At 38.6% G+C, this 20879-nt stretch overlaps 1 protein-coding gene across 12 annotated transcripts in view; it reads left to right on the top strand.

Annotated features, from left to right (window-relative positions):
• Positions 1–20879, top strand: part of PTPRM (protein tyrosine phosphatase receptor type M) — a 464510-nt gene that overhangs the window by 431447 nt on the left and 12184 nt on the right. For all 12 annotated transcript variants that reach the window (XM_061356322.1, XM_061356320.1, XM_061356317.1 and 9 more), the window contains 6 exons: positions 11731–11847; positions 16469–16623; positions 16916–17051; positions 17644–17793; positions 18233–18406; positions 20741–20872. In XM_061356322.1, coding sequence (XP_061212306.1) covers positions 11731–11847; positions 16469–16623; positions 16916–17051; positions 17644–17793; positions 18233–18406; positions 20741–20872 — 864 coding nt within the window. The remainder of the gene's footprint in view (positions 1–11730; positions 11848–16468; positions 16624–16915; positions 17052–17643; positions 17794–18232; positions 18407–20740; positions 20873–20879) is intronic.

Raw genomic sequence — 20879 nt, 5'->3', positions numbered from 1 at the left:
ACCAGGAGGTCTTCTTTGGGAGCTGAGTAGTAAAGGAAAGCTTGAGTTACCTGATGTTGATGCTGTGTACTTTTCTTTCTTTCTTTCTAAACTTCTAAAGTAGGCCTCCTACTCAGGTCATTGTGGCTAATTTTGTTTTCAACATGTATTGAAAGGAACTGTTTTCTTTGTTTCTCATAACTGTCAATAACGGAGTCTTTTAATTTACTGCTTTGTCTATGCACTGGTGTCTTAGTCCTCATCTGAGATGGGTATTTTTCAAGGAAGTTTGCTTGGGAACAGAACATAAAGCTTTCATTTGGAATGAAAAAAAAAAAAAAAAAAACCAAACAAAAAACCCAACCACTGATTCTATTGCAAGTACTGCAATTATTATACATCAGAGTGTAGAGATAAGAAGTCAAGTGCACATATCTTGCTTGGTGTGAGCCACATGTTTTTAAGAGGTGTTTTTTATTTCACAGTGGTGGAGTGGCTGATACCCCTCTGCCCTGTGGCATTTGCATGAGGAGAGAGCACTGTTCATGTAATGTGAGTCCAAGTGTTGGATCTTGTCTCCTTTCTAGCAAGTCCAGTTTCAACAATCTCAATTTATTCTTCCTTTTGTCCTTTGTCAATTAATATAAATCCTAATGTTTCTAGATATCTGTGTGCCCAAGCCTGACAACAGATCAGGTGCCTGTATTATTTTTAGATATAAAAAAGACAGGATTTGTGACTGCAGTTAACACCTGCTGCAGAAGCATATGCACACCTAATTGCATAGACAGAAAAGGATAATGGAAGCTGTCTTAAAAGTACAGTCCCTTGAGTGAAGAGGAAGATAGAAATAGTTCAATGGTCACATATTGATTTGAAACTGATTTGTAAAAAGAAGAAGCTCTCAGGCAAACCTCTTTGCTGAAGCTTCATACACATTTGTAAGTATCTAAGCACACAACTTAAAAAGGGATGTTTTCAGGGTATGGATAAACAAGCTTTAGAACAAAAATAGTATACTGCATGAAACCACAAATTGTTTTCCTAAAGTCAGTATTAGAAAGCATCAATTAGAGTGAACTGTCAGGTATCAGCTAGGGAGACACCAGTCTTGTTGCTGGTGTTGGCAGCCTCAGCTCAGAACATTTAGGTATGCAGCACATTCCGTTAGCAGCAAGCAACAGTTTGTGCCACCATGGAGATTTCTTCAGGGTGCAGGTATCCTAGTGGGATACAGATCTGCAGTTTTGTTTTTGCTGGCAGTGGTAAAAATGACTTTGTTCTCACTTTCTCTGGAGGCCAGCATAGGTGAGATCAGAGAGCAGGAACTGAAATGAGCTTTTAATGTAAATGAGATCATATGAGCCACAGAAAAATGCAGCCAGTCCTCCATCGGTGCTTCTGTCCCGCTCCTACAGCTGGAAACATCAGCAACAGGGAGGCATATTACAACACACCATCTGTCCCGCAACCCCGAACACAAGCTCTGTGCCACCTTGATTAGTAATGATTTTAATGGACCTTTTGGTAGCATTCCTGCAGGGCAAACCTTGTAACCTTCCCAACCTTGAGGTTTTCTATTTCAATTGCTGTTGCTGGCATAAGATTTACAGAGGTTTATAATTTATATTTTTTAACCCTCTTGACCCACTGTAAGCTGAGGAGGAAAAAATTCTTTATATTTTCAGGGAAGCGGAATTTCTATTTAATGTGTTTGCTATACAGTGTACATCCTTCATGAATTAATCATTAAGGGGGTGTATGTGTCTTTGTTTACCAGCACTGGCTGGATAGTCATTAAATCAGTGCTAGGAACTTGCTTCTTGCCCTGGAGCATTAAGCATCAGGACTGTTTTAATTGCGGATGGAGGAATCACCATGAGGCTGTCCCTAATACAGGCACCTGCTGCAAATGACTCAGTCCCCACATTACCCTCCAGCAGGGTCTGGGTACATCTGCCAATATCTGTCATTATCTGAGGCACACTTGTCAAAACCAAGCATCCCTTTAAGCTCTTGTGTGTTCCAGCAAGGGACCCTTGTCAGAGTTTCTGGCACCTGCAGACTGCTGTGCACCTGGTATTTAAATGGCACAGAAATGTGTTATGATTGTTTTCTCTCTTTAATGAATCCACCTGAGGGACATTTAGCTCTTTATCTAGTCGCCTGTTACCCAGTCACTCACATTTACACTGCTTGTATGGAAATTCAGAACTCACTTGTGCTGTTATACTAATCCATCTGCCAAAAGTCTTACCACAAAATCTGCAGCGCTCCCAGAGGAGACTTTTGTACTGGTAATTTAAGCTAATGATTTCTAAACATATTTAGTCAGTTTTAGGAAGACCTCATTCGAATGTGACTGTTTATTAAAAATCTAAATGAGGTCTCACAGTCATTTAGAAAAATCATTGCTGAGTTGCATGAACAGTTCTTTGATAATGGGTGATGATGTTTTTGTAGTTAAGATTGGCCTAGGTTGACATAAGAACTTTTACAAGAAAAACTAAACAAATAAGCAAACCTTGAAGCAGCCTTTGGAAAAAAAAACCTGTCATCTTCAGGCTGGAATCAACAACTTTCCACTCACAATGAAGTTCACAATAAGGGAATGACAAGTAATTAATGGTATAATATAGCTACATTTTAGTGCAAGAATCGTAATTCTCCAAACCACACCCTAACAAGTGAAAAAGCAAAACCAAGACTCATAAAATATATCAGTATGATCCCAAGCTATTTCAAAGCAATATATTTGGGATTATATTCTTGCAAGAAGTTTGCAAGTGGTAAAGCAACTGAAGGTGGAAGTGTAATTTCAGACAAAATCTCTTCCTTGGAGATTTAGCATAATCTGGTGGGTTATTCTAGACGAAACAAAACTGTTTATCCCATCAAAGTAGGTGTGATCATAAAATGGACACAAAAGAACATCTTGATTACTCCAAGAGTCTGCTCCTGAGTACAGGCTTCAAAAGACAGACCTGGATACTTCCTTGGAAAGCAGTGGGAACTAGACCAAGGTCTTTATGTACTGTCCAAAGTCTCTGGTTGCTTCTTGAAGTGTTTCAATGTTTACACACATTGGAACATTTCTCCTTATTTTGGGAAGATTTAGAATGTATTCAATTTCCCATCTAGCTGTCACCTCTGTCTTTGCTCTTGTTGGGCTGGTGCTAATACTTGGTTGGCAGAATCAAACTTGGCATGTTGCTTAATTTGTTATTTGTCAGTAGTCACCGTCTCTCCCACTCTTTTTTCTTTTTTTCTTTTTTTTTTTTTTCCTTAAGGCAGGAGAAGTTTCCTAGTATCTGATTAATCAGTGGTGTAGTGCACTGATGAAATTCAGGGGAGGTGGTTAATACATAAATGTGCTGCAAGGACTCGTGGTTGTCTATCACGCTTTTAATATAACAAAGTATTTACAAACAAAATCACTAGAAATAATTACAAAAACTAAAACCTCACCCCAGGAGCATAGTAATTACAGTAATTAGAATTTCTCAATTATTATCCAAAATTAGAAAACTGCCAGTGCTAATAGTGTTAATAAGCACACAAAAGACCCTTTTTTTGAAAGGAGGCAAGGTTGATGACAACAGAATGGATGTAACACAGACAGGGGAATGAAGGTCAGCTGTAGACTGGTAAATAGTCCCTATGCCTAAACACATGCCTTAGCCTTACCAAAACAGCTTCTCAGTGCTGTATGATCTCTCAATTGTGATGTTTCCTGAGAGCTATCTCACACTCCTCCTGGGTGACATTTCCCTCCCCAGAGCCAACCGGGCTGTGTGTGCATAGGGAAAAAGAAAGCACACAGTGGTGGCTTAGCCTTTCCATTGCCTTTTATACTGGACCTGAGGTTGACATGTTACATACATGGCACTCTTATCTGCCTTGCTGCAAAAATGTTGAGGGTTTGACTTTTCATAATTAAGAGTATTGGGGTCCACATGAGAGTGAAGAGACCCATACAGTGGTCTTCTGACAGAGAGGAAATATCTCCTTGATGCTGGCTGGCTTAAAAGCACTCCCTGTTGTAAGGTAACATCTGTCAGAAAAGAGTTGCTCTTTTCAGGACTGTATAGACCCTTCCCTAAACAGTCATATGTTCTTGGGCCTTGGGTGCTCAGGCTGTGCAGTCTTGGTCATCATTCAAGAGACATTTCTAAACCATATGCAAATATGTTTCCTTAACAAACAAAACAAACAAAACCCAGATGTCTTTATGTTGAGCCAGGTCTACTTCAGATCCACCTGATGATCTGTTTCTGCTATAGACAGACATTAGACATCCAGGAAAAACTGCCAATTAAGGCCCTGTTGAAAGACTTCTGACTAAAGTATGTTGCAAGAACTAAGTGAAAACTTTGTACAAAATTCCAGCAACATAAAAACTGAAAAAATTCCAATGGATGTGCCAGCTATTCTTAGAATAAAAAGGAATTTTTCAACACAAAGCTGTTATGAAGCTTGAACTTGCATGTTTACAAGTTTTGAGAATCTTCCCTGTGGAAGAACCCTCTAATAAACAAAGGTAAATTCAAATTGTATTTAAGATTCAGATCAGCTATTACAGAGATATTGCAGAGGTGAAACGCGATAACTCTTTAACAGGTCACACAAACAATACTTTTGCATTTGGTATAAATAGAACACTACTCTATCTAATTGAAACTGCCTCTAAATGTGATAAACCAAATCACTTACATTGGGTTTAGTTCAGGATACTGTCATTAATGCTCCTTAGATGTGCCAAAGAGTTTCTAAGCTTACTTGTAACTGAGATTTCATTTTAACTTTTCTACTGAAAGAAAGAAAACACATTTTATAAATGAGGAGAAAGGTTGCTGTATGAAACCCTTCCCTTCCTCTAGGTAATTCTAATCTCAGCTTCTAAAAACTTATATAGATAGTGTCCTTCACCATCTAGAGAAGATTTTTTTCTCAATCATGTTTACCCAGAAAACCTGGGACATGTGCTTATGGTACGTATATTTTACTATGTATTCTGCTATTACACTTTCGGTTTCACTGTCATTCCAGTTTCAATTGTTGGATAGAGTTTATACTTTCAAGAGTATCAGTGAGAAAAAAAGAAACTTAAAACTAGTGTTAGTTGTTCAAATCTGAGCCCTTCTAATCAGCAAAACAGATTTCAGCTTTCTAGACTTCTAACCAGAAATAGCAAGTTAACATTACTCTATTATGTGTAGTAGGGGAGGAACCCTCAGGGAAAAAGAAAATTGGCAGTTCTTCAGCAAGAGAAGGAAGGACTCTGCAATAATTTAATAAAGTTGTCCCCAGATTAGCAATGTTATCATCATCAAACCCAACATCAATTTACAAGTGCTCAGAAGTGTCCCATGTCACTCAAAGCAGACACAGTTGCCGCCCTTAGTGTTTTGATGCATTCTTGTTGCCAGCAAAAGCTATGTTTCAAAGAATTCTAATCAACAGAGATTATTATCTTAATGCTCACTAATCCAATTGAGATAATTCACTTTGAGGAATAAACAAGAGGTTTAAGGATACACAAATGCATTGACCCCTTTCTTGCATTAGCCATTGAAGTGTTGCAAGTGTAAGTGCAGTTTGCAAAGAGGGCTTCAAGTTCTTTGAAATGTTGGGGCTAGCAAAATGGCTTCATCACTCAAGTCTCCTCACCTCAGCAGTCTCATTAATCTCTCAGTCTTTCCCTATAGCAAAAAATATCCTGGAAGCATTGACACAGTTTTACCTTACCCAGTAGAGTAACATGTAGAGTTTTCAAACCTAACATCAGATGATCAGGTTTAGAGGCAGAAGGCAATCTGCTAACCTGGTGATGCTTAGTAACTCAACTAATATAATGATTCTGCTCTGGGAACAGAGCACAGGCTGTTCTGCTCGATGTAGGCACATTAGGTCCTCAGAGCACAGGACCTAAGCCATATGCCCATACTTTCACAGTTGTGTAAGGGATTAAGACAAGCTTTGTGGAGCTCCAGCTTTGAATGGAACCATCCTTCTTACCATTTCTGTGCTCAGCCTTTCTTTCTCCAGGGCTTGACTAAGGTGAAGTAATTTACAGCCTATTTTAGTGGCCAGTGGGAAACCAAACTGCCTAAACATAAGAAATGAAATAGAGGTAATCCATATTCTTCTGTTGGTATTAGCAATGGAGGCAGGAACACTACAACAGCTTTACCTTGGGTTACCTTTACCCTAAAGCAATTCCTGCAGACTTAATTCAGTTTTATGGCCAAAGGAACGGCACACACATAAGCCTATGGCCCCATTAGCTTAATTTCATCTAACCCAAGCCACTGGGTTGGTGGCATGCTACCAGTATACCGTATTCTTAAGAAAAAAACATCATGCTCATTCCCTCAGAAAGCAGTGTGTGTGCCTACAACTGGAATGTCCAGAAAGCCAGCTGTTCTAGCCAGAAATTGAATGAGAGTGTATCCACCAAGCAACCTATGATTGCACTGCTGGGGCAACATAGGGCAGCAAAAGGTGAAGAATTATGTCAGCTCTGAGTCGTCACTGGAAGAAGTTAGACTGAGCTAGTAAAATTCATGGAGACATCTCTCCCCCTCTGGGAGCTGTGAACAATATAAAGACTTCTGGCTGCCTTTATACAGATCCATTCATCTAATGGTGCCAAACTATCTTAAATGTTGTATTTCTCTTCCATACCTCTTTTAGAAAGCTGTAAAATGAGGTTTAAATCAATTAACTGATTTGCTCAAAAGCAAACAAAGAAAATGAAAAAAAATGAAGCTTTTTTATCATCTGTCAAAGGTTGTTTTATAACTTATAAAATGTTCTTAAATCACAATACATTTTTTATTTGAAAAGTATTTAAACAAAAATAGTTTCAATTATTGGATGTCCTTTTACTTCAAGTCAGCCAAATAAAAGTATATGATGTTATCCTAGCTACATCTGTGAAATCTGTTAAAAATTTTCACTCGTGAGCTTGGTTGGCTATTTCATTTTATATCGTAGAGGTTTCACTTCAAAATTTATGTCTGACTTATCGTCGTTACTTAGTTCAGGATTAATTTTAAATTAGAATGTATAATAGTGCTCTTCACTAACCACAGTCCGTGCAGTGCATAGGAAGTTATATCACCTTTTAGATAAGAATATTTCAGAATCAAAGGGAATTGGAAACTTTGAATAATAACTGTTATTTAAACTGTTCTGTACGAACTGCAAAGTATATTTCACAGCCAGCTCACATATTACTTCTGTAATATTCCTCCTGTTCCAAACCTCTAAGTAAATGAATTACTGTCTTGGCTTTCATACTGCCTTTAGCTAGATGTGTCACATTGCCAAATGGCTAAATACACAGCTTCGGAAGTCACAATTTGTGTTCATTAGCTGTCCACTGCCTACACTGTTTGTTATATTTAGAAGTAGGAACAACTTTCCACGTTCATTTCTAATTCTTAGTTTCTCACATTAGATTATTTTGCTGGGGGATGAAGCTAGGGGGTGGAAATAGATAATCATATTCTCCGAATTTCTACAATTATTGGTAAAATAAACATGTTTGGAACAACTGGACAACGTACCTTGGGATGAATAGATTAAACCAGAGCATTTTCATTATGTCTCTGGCAATCACCCTTTCATCTCATCTTGTGATGAACATCTGTATTTTTTGGCATGTTGTTAGGATATAAATGTGGGGTGTATCTGAACAAACTCTCAATTATAGTTCTGCTCAGATGAGATTCCAAAATTATGTTTTCTACTTTGTGGATGATATTTACTGTTATGGTAGCAACTGCGTGAAAAAGAAACACAAAACCCTAATGCATTTAATATTCAGTTCTGGATTCAATTATTTAGCTAAACCTTCTGCTAGTAGGGTTTTTTGTAAAACATGTACCAAATGTTTATAAAAAAGGAAAGAGATTCGTCAAGTTACAGTAGCTAAAGCTGTGCTAAAAAGAAAAAATGAACATATGTTACCAGCAGTATTTCTCATATTTGATGAGTAAAACCATATTCTATTTTGTTGCAATTGTCTTTCCTTGTGCAAATAAAGGCCCTGATCCAATAAACATTTATAAGTGTGATTTTGATTTTCACTATTTCATCTATTTGTGTCTTTAAAACACCTTAGCATTTATTTTAGAGGCCCTGGGGGAAACAGGAGACTGGTCTTGAAGCATTTACTTAACTTTTGGCTCCTCAGGAGTCCACAGAGTTCCCATGTTTAGAGCTCAGCACATGCAGCTGCATTGCAGAACAAGAGTCAAAAGCAGGAAAAAAGCCTGAATTTAAAAAAAAAAAAAAAAAAAAAAAAAGAAGTTTATCATCTATTCCCCCCCCCTCCCCTCCCAGTGAGTGAACCATTTAGTGTTGGTCTGTGGCTCTGACTGCGGCTCTGGCATCATTCCGACGGCTGTTACAGCCCCTTATTCCACTTGGGAGGGTTTTCAGGAAATTGTGTTGTCATGGATCCTTCTGCTCAGCTCCAATCTGCTCCGTGCCCAAAATCCCCTGTGCAGCAGAGTAAGAAATCTCTGGTGAGCATGAGCTGCATGAGGCACAAAAGGCTTTAACTTCTGTGCGACATTCCCCAATGCTTCCCTAATTATTCCGCTGGATCATCTTAAATAAGGTTTAAAAAAAGAATGGAAACACGTCCAACAGTTGAGGCATAGGAAGATGGTACTGTGCACTTCTAAATTGGTCTTTCCAAATGTCCCTAGTTCTTAGTCATAATACAGACTGTCTAGACTTGCCAAGTTAGAAACAGGCATGTTTTCCTTCAAGCCCAAGCAATTTAATTCAACCAGGTTTCTTCTTTTTTTACTCCTGATTGTTTATTTTACCAAACTAGAGCTGTTTTGAGGATGGTAGGCACCCAGCAGAAAGTAACAAGGTTAAAGTTAGCAACAAAGAGACATGTTAATCAGTAGTGCTGTGGCTAGGATCACTGCTGCAGCTGCTCCCTTCCTACGTGCATTGCCTGACTTCATGTGGTTAAGGTTCCACCTATGGAAAGGATGAATGAACAGGCAGGAAAAGAGAACCACCTCCGGAGGTGGGGTTGTCAGTGTGCTGCTCCAGTCTAGAGACAGTGTGAATTCCCTTATTCTGCATGGACAGTCAAGAAATTATCTTAGCCATAGGTAGGAAAACTCTGTTTCAGAGTTCCCAGCAATGACAATAAAAGGATCAATTTGCTAGTCTAAGGGATTTGAACAAAATGAATTTTCTGGATTATTTTAACAACACAGGCAAAACAATAAGCACTCAATGTTTTTCTCTTAGCTCCTATCAGAGGACTTCTGGAAATACATCCAAAGATAAGATGGGAATAAATATCAAGCAGATGCAACAGTAGATAGCAGCACCAACTACCAAACTGCTTGCAGCAACGTTTAATGCTTTTGAAATGGTTGTTCATTGCTAACAGCTGATAGATACACTTCAGAGATGAACACGCATTTGCCAGACATCCTGTCATTTAGGTTCCCTGGGACTGGCCCTTGCTTGGCCCTTGGCTGGTGGAAACCTTCTCATCCACACTGACCCTCTGTCAGCTTGCTGGCTGGTGAGCATGGTTGGGGAGATAAATCTTGCCACCCTTGCCCCTGTTACAGGAGTGCTAAGCACCACTGTGAAGGCTATTCAGTGTTCCAGCTCCAAGCCTTTCACTGTGGAAGGGAGCCATATAACCTGCCAGTTGTCCTAAAAACATGCCTATTACCACATGAAATGTGAAGAAGGTAAAGAATTTTTCCTTGCCAGTACTAATGCATTTACTAGGCCTGAAGACAAACTTAGAGAAATAAATAAAAACCTGCTTATAGATACCTGAACTTCAGCTCTGCTCTAGGAGCTTTCCATCAGCTGTGTAAGCAGGAATAAGCTGTTAGGATGCTTGTATAATTTTGTGGCTGGGAGCCAGGGCTTACAACTAGGCTACTTTTTTTTCCTCTGAAGAGGATCCTGGTGTCAGCTATGTTTTTCTAGCCCTTCAACTCAGTTCTATTCAGATTTAAATTTAGCCTGCTAAACCCAGAGAAAGAGAAAGGGCTACTGACCCTGCCTGGAAAAACCTATTTTATCAGCTCATGTTACTACTTTGATGTGTCAAGACCTCTGTTCTGTCCAGGAAGTAAAGAGAGGTTGTACATGATTTTCAGCTATGTCACTCGAAACAAATTTTGAAGGAAAGTATTTTCTCCTGCCTGACAGGACAAGGTTTTACTCTCTGTGTAATCCTTTATAAACTGAACCTGGATTTTGTATAACTATGTTGTTGGAATCATGCATTACAGTTTTCACTGTATGCTTACACACACATTCATCAGTTCTACCTTTTGCTCAGAACTAGACATGATAATAATCCTAATATTTTGGCATGAAAATAGGTTTGTGAAATACTCTGCATATTGTGAAGTTTAATTTTTTTCATTTTCCTATCAGTTTTCCATTGAGTATTTTAAGTGTTTGGGTTTTTTACCCAACCCACTAAAGTGTATATTTAAGTAAACCACTAGATTTGCATATATTAAAATATCCATTTTAAGTTTTCCCTTTGGTGAGGGAAAGAGAAAAAGAGAGACCATTCCATGCAGCAGATGTATAACAGATGTTAATCCTAGCACATACTGCACTACTGGACAATGGCCAGATGCATTGGTGATAGCATAGCTATTACCATGATAGAGCAGAATAAAAGATACAGAAATAATATGTTAGGTTCCCCGCCCACCACCTTGTCCACATAAATGGGAAGGAGGAGAAAGTTCTTAAGTCTGTCAGCTATCTACATCATCATATACAGAGCCCACAACCACTTAAATTTAAAAATAACAGAATAATAGTGTGTGTTTAAATGCATTAAATAGTGTAAAGTCTGTCCCATCTAGACCACATCAGGACGCAGAAAATCTGAAACATGGTTCACAAAACCTGTCTCCGTATCCCAGGATGAATCTGCCAAAAGAGCAGAGCTCCAGAAGCTTACTGAAACAAGTAGGAGGGAAAGGGGAATTCAAGTTCACCTAACTTTAGCCATCAAGAAGCTGAACACTGCAAAAGCAGTCATCTGAACTCTTTTCATAGTTAACAAAAATAAAGGCACCTTTAGAAGGCATTAATGCTACTCATCTTGGTTTGAGCTAAGTGAGATGAGTCCTACCCATAGTGTTTGGGGTCATCTAATGAACTGATGTTAAAGCTCGGACATAAGACACATCTCTCAACTTCCAAGTGTTGAGTTTTGCCATTTGACCTCTCATCAGTTCCTTTGCAAAGTTAATCTGAGAAAACATACTTTCCTAAGAGCAGAGAAGATCCTTCCTGTCTGAAAAACACATTTTCATTTTTTAAGATAGGAAGATATTTTTGAGATGAGTCACCAAGTAGAGGTTGGGGGAAAAGCCTTCTGGTGGTAGTTGTCCCTCTGGGCACACCCTGCATTGGAAAACACAGGAAATGAGCAGATAGTCTTGAGTTGTGCAGGGGATAAATATCCCTTGTGCTCCATACAAATTTGCCTTACTTCACCAACCGCAACACAAATCTCACCTGCAACTCTGAAAGCTGTCTTAAAAACAGAAGAGGCTATGTCCCTTAAACATTAATCATTGCCACATGCAGAAAATGTGACTGCTTTGCACCTGATTGAATTTTAAAACCAAAATCATTTCACGGAAAACAGAATAGATTCAGCATGAACCTTCTAAAATAAATGACCCTTAATTTCTTTTGTATTTTTTAAAGGTCAAGTGCTGCAAATACTGGCCAGATGACACAGAGATATATAAAGACATTAAAGTTACCCTAATAGAAACAGAGCTCCTGGCTGAATATGTGATTCGAACATTTGCAGTAGAAAAGGTAAGTTTCTAAATTCGGTTTTCTTAAATACAGTGGTATCTGCCTAAGTTACTTATATACAAATTCAACATGGAAAAGTTAAATCTTTTGACTGATAGCCCGGTTTCGTAGCTATTTTTTGGGTATACGACTACCGCCCTCTTATGGTAAACTCTTTTCCTTCTATGCATCAACTTTTCTGTGCTTCCCATCACTGTTGGCCCCTGCCTGAGTTAGAAAAAGTGATGTTCCTTGCCTGGGAGAAATCGAAGCCTCCCTCCCAGCAATCAATTGAGAAACACATTCGTGTTGTTTTCCCATCTTATGTTCCCTACAGTCATTTATGTCAGTACCAGGGGCTGCATGCACCATTATTTAGAAGTCCATGCTGGAGAATACTGTTATCTGTTGGGGCAGTGTGTTCCTGATCTGCAGTGACAAAGCTGTAACTGACTAATTTTCTTCTCAATGCAATTTCACTTTTCATGTGGAATCATCTTCATATGGAGAATTCAAATCAGCACGTTGTACTACTGATAGTTAGAATAATGACATTAATTTGTTCTGTGCTTAGTAGAACTTATAGCTCTCCCAGAACAGCTAACAACATGCAATTAACAAATAAGGTACTTACTGAAAGCAAGAACAAGAAGGGTCAGTCAGTGCTGAAGTGTGTTGTGCATTTTGTGTCAATTCATGGCTTTTACTCAGACTTCATTAAATGACAGAAACGTTTCAATTGTATGTATCAAGACTCATTTGTGTTTCAGAACAACAAGGAAAGAGCCTCTTTGGAAGACTTCATATTCCTAATGGAGCACTGAAGTGGTGTTCTCTCAGTATCACATTAGATTTTCAACTAATTAGCTAAAAAAAAAACTCCTTTTGATTTAAGTGCAGTACCTATGATATACTGGTTCTGTCAAATGATGAAATAGTATTCAGTTGCAGTTTTGAATAACATAATTTTTAGCATCAAAGAATCCTACACCCAGGTAGATGAAACTGCCAAAAAGAGACAACACACCAGGGTCTCTGTACATACATCCACAGTAACAAAGGAATTGGGGGGGTGTCCTGTTTTATTCTTCAATCTAATACTAAAATATGCATCAATACAGCAACCTGAGAGTAATGATAATAGAATTATGTAGTTTGAATGAACAGAAATATTGTATCATGCTTACCACTGTACATAATGTACATCAAATTCATTCAAGCCTGTTGTTTCTGTGCATTTAGATATTTTTAATAAACAGATGAGAAATGGTAGCTACACTTTGAAGTAGATGAAACATTGGTTGATTTCTATTCTGCAAATTTTAAGCCCATTCTTTGATGTTAGCTTTTCGCTCCTTAACTGGGACTGGAAAAAAAAAGACCTAGAGTATTTTACAGTTAAGCATAACCAAACTGTCTTGAATAAGTGCATTAGAACAGATAGAGATAAAAGGCACTAAACATTTTATTTCTTAAAAAAAAATTTCCGTCTGAAAAGATTTCATTTAGACAGTGCTTTTTAATAGTTGGTAGTTTTTCAGTAAGACTCTAAAAGCAGCATCAGTGTAGTTTAAGTACTCTTGTTTTTACCTTATTTTCCATATTTTTTAACTCTTACAATGGTACTGGAAGGTCAAGTCTCTACATCTCTTCCACCATAATTCTCCTAAATTTATGTTTCTGATCTACTGGGACTACACTTTTCAGACTAAGACAACCTAAATAATGAGACAGAGTGCACCGTAACCAAATCTGCAGATAATACTAAGTGAAAGATGGCGTTGAAACACTGAAGATTGGAGGCTCAGTTCCTTTGGACTTGAAGATTTGGCCAACAAAAACTTTAGTGATTCAACACGGGAAAACACTTAAGTTCTGTGCCTTTGGTGGACTAGCCCCACATGTCAGTACAGGCTGTGAAATCCAAGATTATTAAGAACGTAGGACATATAAGGTGAAAGGGAGATTAAAAGAACTGGCCTTTTTCAGTGTGGTAGAGATGAGGAGGAGGGGTAAGGAAGATCTAATTTCACCTGCAACTACTTCAAAGGCATTTAGAAAATCAGGGGCACCAAATTCGTCTCATTCTTCTGAATGGTCGTAAATAGCAAAACAAGTGGCAACAGCCAAGAAGTTGCATCATGGAAAGCTTGTGATGGAAAACTCCTTCAGGAGGAGGGTAGTGCAGTCCTGGAGCAGGTTACCCAGAAAAAGTTGTGGGATCTCCACAACTTGTGATTTTTGGAGGTTGTCAAGGCTTAGCTAGGTAGATCTCGTGTTGGTCATGTACCTGCTCTGAGTGTGAGGTTGGACTGTTGACCTCCAGAAGTCCCTTTTGAACATCTTTTCTATTTGTGGATGAACATCTCATGCCTACTCCTCAGGCAGAATTTAGAAGTTGATTTGTTTGGAGAGAAATTGTTCTCTTTTTTTTTTCTTTTTTTTTTTTTTTTTAATGGCTATTTGGTAATTGTAGAGGAGTAGGGGGATAATGCTAAGAAAATTGAACCCAAAATTACACTCTGATTCTGAAGGCCACTTCCCAGACACACTTCATGTTGTGCACATAAGCAGTTCCTTTGGAGCAGTTCCTTTACAGTGCAACAGTTAGATGAATTACTCAGATAGTTAAGATACAGCAGCACTGTAAGTATTTGTAGCATTTATTAACATCCTAGGGTTTGTTAGCACCATATACCACTTTCTGTTTGTTTCAGCTGAAAGAAAAAGGAAAAAATAGAGTCTCCAAGCTGAGCATATGCTTTTATGATTCATGCAGTTGTGTTGCTATTTTGGGTCTCAAAACCAGCAGGCAAGCTACAGACATGAAAATCATTCTTTTGTAGGCATAATAAGCAAACTTATTTTAAAAGTACCCTATATGCCATACCTTTTCTAAGTAGCTGAGTGTTGCCAACAATAGACAAAAATGCAGTCAGCATGACAGACAACATTTTCAAGACTAATGCACAAGATATATAGGACATATCCTGTGTACATATCGTGCAACAGCTGGGCACATTATTTTGGAAGGGCAGTTTGCTTTTTGTAAATTACTTGAAAATCAAGCCTGTGTACAACATGAAGAATTGGTGTGGGGTACTCATTTCAGTCCTCAGTTTGCATAGTCATAACATTGCTTTTTTGCATGGGATCTTTGTTGCTTGGGGAATTGTGGGCAGTTGTTACGAGCAATATAAAAGTGTTTGGGACATGGATACCCCACCTACGCACAGTTATTTATGGAGTTGGAGGCCTTGCTTTCAGTAACAAAAAGACATGTTAACTAACACACTCTGAAATCCCCAGAGTACAGAGACCAAACTGTATTTGAATGTGTTTGCTAGACTGTCTTAAAATGCAGATTACTTTTTCCTATTCCTGAGTTTCAATATGTTTTAAAATTGGGGTTTAGAGCATAAGGTCATTTCTGTTGCAAGGGTGTGATCTCAGTCCACATCAGTGTCGCATCTACTGTTCATCTTCTCCCTTGCCTGCCTTTTTGATTCAGTTTCTAAGGGAGATGAGTATTCCTCTGAGCAGATACCCAGATTCCACAGACCCACAGCCTGAGCTATCAGAGCATCGGGACTCCAAGATAAATCACGCCCACTCCAGTCATGTAGCATGGCCAGAATTTCACAACCATTGAAAATCCTGGACTCTTTTAGCTTGCATAGTAGCAATAAATTAGGAAGTTTATATTGCCTCATTATGCAGAGAGAATTAGACCTTTTATATGCAAACTAGCTCAAGACAGGTAATACATCTTTAAGAAGAAAACCTGTAAACCACCAGTTATTAATGTCACTGACATTTAGTCCACCCTCAACATGATATGTCATAATTTTGCTGTTTGCATACAAGGTATGTATGATGGACTCTGGTCTGTGGACTTCTAATGAGAATAAAATACTGGCAGTTACATTTTTAGACACGGAAGAGGAAATACAAGCATTAAGAAAACCAAATTTAGCATACACATCTCTAATATTCAGACTGCTTCAGAAAGTCATATGGGAAATTACTTAATCAGCTTTTCAATTACCTGTCTCACCATATCCATGTCCTTCTAGACTGTGGCAAATCACTTGAAGGGTAAGCATGTGGAGGGCTACAAACGCAGACACTATGATTGGAGGATTTCTTCCTATTCTGCTATTTCTTTCAGACCAATGAAGGAGACAAATGATAAGGAGAATTAGGCTGAAGCTATACTTCCTTGAAGTCAGCAGCAAAACTCCCATGGGGAGTGGTGGGGAAAAAATGTCATCTGTGCTGTATGCTCATGGCCTTGCTGCTGACCTGTTCTGTGAACATAGCTTGCATCTTAAGGCCACAGTTTTCAAAGCATCCTAATGCTTAAATGTAGAGACAGATCTATCTTGTTGCTAAAAGTTTCTAAGCAATCTAGTGCTAAATTACTCATTTTTGTTGTAAGGCTTTGAAACCAGTTGATATGTAACCTTTGAACTTGCTCTTCTGCTTTGAGAAAGCTCTCCAACAGTCTGTACAGATTGTATTGGTAGGGGGTGGATGCTTTTCAGCAAGGCTCAGGCTTTTGAAGTTACATTCTTACAGAGCCGCTCATCCAGTTTCTTTCACATTCCAATTTGTTTTTCAACCCTTGTCTTTTCAACAGAGAGGTGCTCATGAGATTCGAGAAATTCGGCAGTTTCACTTCACTGGCTGGCCAGACCACGGTGTACCGTACCATGCAACAGGCCTGCTGGGATTTGTACGGCAGGTCAAATCCAAGAGCCCACCAAACGCTGGCCCTCTAGTTGTTCACTGCAGGTAGGCAGAACAGAAATCCCTCCATCATATTGTTCACTAAACTCCAGATGTACTTTTGCTTCTTCTGTACTGTGTAATCCCCACACAGGTTGCTGAAGCCACTGGAGCTCTAAGCAAAATGACTTAATACCTAAAATATAAACAAGAATTGAAAAACTGAGTCTGAAGTCCTGCAAATGCCCAAATGCAACGCTCAATTTCAGTAATCATCCCACCGATCAAGTACCTGCAATTACACTTTAAACTTTCCAGTATGCTGCTGAACATTAACTGTGCTCTTCTTTTCCTTTAGTGCGGGTGCTGGCAGAACTGGATGCTTCATTGTTATTGACATCATGCTAGATATGGCAGAAAGAGAAGGTGTTGTAGACATATACAATTGCGTGAGAGAGCTTCGATCTCGAAGAGTTAACATGGTGCAGACTGAGGTATTGTTAATCAACTGGGATAGTGCCTTATGCTTTGCAAAAAAGAGTATTCTTCTGGCCCATAAAACTAGAGCCGCTCTGCGGTTGGCACCACCCAGAACATAGTTTATTCAGTCATATGCAGAAGAAAAATCCACACCCAAACCTGAAGAGCCACTGCCAAATAAGTGCATGGTTATGCCACACTTAAGGTTCACAATGGTGGGTTTTTTTTAAAAAAAGAAAAATCATAAGTGTTTTCTTTCTGGGAAGGATTCATTCTGGGGTACATCTTGTTGAGTCCTAGTTATGTGATAGCACCTACAGAACTGTGCAGAGGAATGGAGAAACCAGAAACATTCTGAGTTTTATTATGGAGTTTTAACTGCACTTCTGTTTGTACTTATAAATAGTTTGAGTCAATCCTTCTGTATTAACTTCTGAGTGAGTGGAATAAAGTTTTATGAACTGCTGTTGTTCCTTCTGGTCTTGCTTCCGTGCTGCTAAAGTCAGAGAGAATTAGAGGCAACCATAATAGTTGTTATTGTTTATTTACCAAAATACTGTTACCATATGCACTCCATGTCAGTAAGTGTTTGAATTCCTTTACCAGGAACAGTATGTATTCATCCACGATGCTATCCTGGAAGCCTGTCTTTGTGGGGACACATCTATTCCAGCTTCTCAAGTTAGGTCTGCTTACTATGAAATGAATAAACTGGATCCTCAAACTAACTCCAGCCAAATCAAAGAGGAATTTAGGGTAAGTTGTGGCTAGCATTACCTAGAAGCTCTGCAATTCAGGTATACTAAAGACTTCTGCTTAAGTGCTTGCTTATGGATTTTAGACTAGGCCTGGGAGGGAAAGACTGCAAAAAGGGGAAAATGACATGTCACTAATTGTTATTGAAATATGCTAAATCATAAAATAATGCAATGAGGAAGTAGTAAAACCTTCTTTCTAATCAAGGGATGTCAGATCCTTCCACTGTTCTTTCTTCAGAAGGCAGGTTATTCTGCAGCTGTCTTTGAGGTTATTTTTCAGATCTGGTTTCTAAACCCTGCTGACTGGGATGTGTTTTCATTTCTTTGCATATTGATTCCCATGAAACTGAATGCTGAGCTGATCTATTCTTAAATATTTTGGGATGCTTTCACTGCTGTGCTAATTTTTCTGTTGTATTGTTTACTCTTTTTGAAAGACTTTAAATATGGTGACTCCGACACTGCGCGTAGAAGACTGCAGCATAGCACTTTTGCCACGAAATCATGAAAAGAATCGCTGTATGGATGTTCTGCCTCCAGACAGATGCCTGCCTTTCCTCATAACGATAGATGGGGAGAGCAGTAACTACATTAATGCTGCACTGATGGATGTAAGTCTCTACTACATCATTAATAATAAAAGGGAATAAACAGCCCTCCAAACTGAGCAATGCCAGGAAGTGGAGTCAGCACAAGAAAGCTGAAATCTTTCTAGCTTGTTTCCCAAAAACATGGCACAAAATCTTTAAACTCCCAAGTACATTTAGGATCCCACATAAGTTACATCATAGCCAAGGTTCAAAGCCATGCTCAGAGAGCAAATCAGGGAGTTTTGATAAATTATATGTGTCTGGATTTCTCCCTAGTGCTTGAACATTTAACCGTCTGGCCTAGGAAAAATAGAGTTACCTATTAAGATACTAAGGCAGTTAAGTAGGATAATAAGGTTTGCAGCAATATTTCAGTTCCCTTTGTTTCTAATTTAAACAGTAATTAACAAAAAAAATTATTGTCTGTCAGCACAAGATAGTACACAAGCCATTACTTCAATCTTTCGATTTATTTCTGTTTGAATGAATGATTCCTCTTCATGTGTGTGTGGATTATTTTTTCTAATGCATCTATGGTAATTCTAATCCTGCTAATAGAATATCAGTAAAAAGACACTTAAACTGCCTTTACAGTCTGTAGATATTTATAGCCTATCTTTGACAATTTAGAGTTATAGTAATTACGGTTGTCAAACACATTAACAACAAGAAAACCGAGGTTAGCAAAGAATGAACACATTGTAAATGGCCTTTTTTAAAAGTGAAGCTAGAGTAACAACAGTTTATAGCAGTTTTTTCATTTCTTTCCTTCCAAGTTCTCAAAGCATTTTCCTAAAATAAGCCTAAGTTCAAAACACTCCTCTGAAAAGGTAGCTGTATTATCTTTGTGTTTACCTATGTAAAGAAAGTGAGAACAAAAGCTTAAGCAACCTCTCTAGTAGGTCAACAACATTTCATATTAGAACGGAGCTTCCTTGATCTGCAATTTTTCAACTTTGCCATTACATTGTCTTCTTTCCTGGAGAGTTCAGTACTGTTTTGTTCTGTAAATTAAGTACTGCTCAGAAGGAACAGTGCCTCAATACTTGCTTTGAAAGTGCTTCCCTTCTTCACTATTGAAACAATGAGCTGCATCTAAAAGTGTGTCTTGGCACAAGGCTTCGAGGGAGAAGGTGGCTTGGTTTTCTTTGCACCTGAAGCACCCTAGCGAGGCTCCTGCAATGTCCCTCCACTGACAAACAGAAGCAGACATTTGTCCCTCCCCCTAAAAACTCAGCACTCCTTCTCCAGCAGGCAAGATGATGCATTTCACCTTCAGTTGCATCAGCTGAGATGTAGTCTGTTCACCTCATATAAGCCTTTAGAGCACACTTCAAGCAAAAGGGGTAGCAAGCATAATTTTAATTATTCAGTATCAGAATGAATTTGAGAATGGTTTGCCCTAAAAAAAAACTGCTGGGGCTTCTAACTAAGGAAGTGATGGAGAGCCCTTCAAGCATCTGTCATCTGCATGCAACTTCCAGCAAGAAAAGACCTGTAAGATAGAAAGCAGCTGACTGATACCTGCTGGTTGCAGTTTGCTGAAACCAAAACAAAGAACTGAAATCTTGCATGTCTTCACCTGTACCCCAAAACACATTGGATTAATTTTCTGTCGTATCTACAGTGACTGTCTCTGAAAGAAAGATGCAAATAGCTAATGAGATTTTACCTCTGGTTGAGGTACCACGTATTTCCGTCCCAGGCATGTGAAGGCTTCCCAGCCTTCCTTAACAAAGGCAACAGTAACCCCTCCAACAATTACCCCAGTACAGCCACACTTGCCTTCAACACTCTGGAGAATGTAAGTGAAAATGCTAGTGTGAGATCCACAATGGAACAGTTTCACCAAACACCTCAGTCAATGACATAGTCTGGTACTAAAGAAAACAAAGAGCACTGAAATTTATCCCCTGGGTACCTTCATGGCTGTCAGAGAAGAATTTCAACAGGATTTCTGAAAAATAACTAGATATTTCCTTTCACAGGCATCATTCAAATTAACAGCTAAGTGCAGACTGCCAAGATTAATCAGTCCATTAACAGCTCAAAATAAAACTGCTGCTCAGATATTTGTAGGAGTTGCATTGAAGGAAAAAACTTAAGATTATTTTACTCTATGCCTGTGGCATAAAATGAATTTCAGAAATATAACATCTGCAGAAGTTGTATTCTGCCCAAACACAGTTTATTAACTTTGAAGCATAGAAAATCTCAGGAAAAAGATGAAAACAATGCATTAATTACATAGAAAATAGAAATAATGCTTTCAGTTCCAAAGTTTTGGGGCTATGACAGGATAAATGGGTTTTTACCTCTTGCCATTCCTCTCACTAACTCGATGTTTCTTTGCAGAGCTACAAGCAACCATCAGCTTTTATAGTTACACAGCATCCCTTACCAAATACTGTCAAAGATTTCTGGAGACTGGTCCTAGATTATCACTGCACTTCACTCGTTATGCTTAATGATGTGGATCCTGCACAAGTAAGTC

Source organism: Neopsephotus bourkii, unplaced genomic scaffold (genome assembly GCF_033783945.1).
Source record: "Neopsephotus bourkii isolate Nb327-2 ecotype Australia unplaced genomic scaffold, CSIRO-AGI_Nbou_v1 NB_846, whole genome shotgun sequence".
Classification (NCBI taxonomy): domain Eukaryota; kingdom Metazoa; phylum Chordata; class Aves; order Psittaciformes; family Psittacidae; genus Neopsephotus; species Neopsephotus bourkii.
The sequence above is the reverse complement of the archived record's forward strand: the minus strand, read 5'-3'. Positions and strand labels throughout refer to the sequence as shown.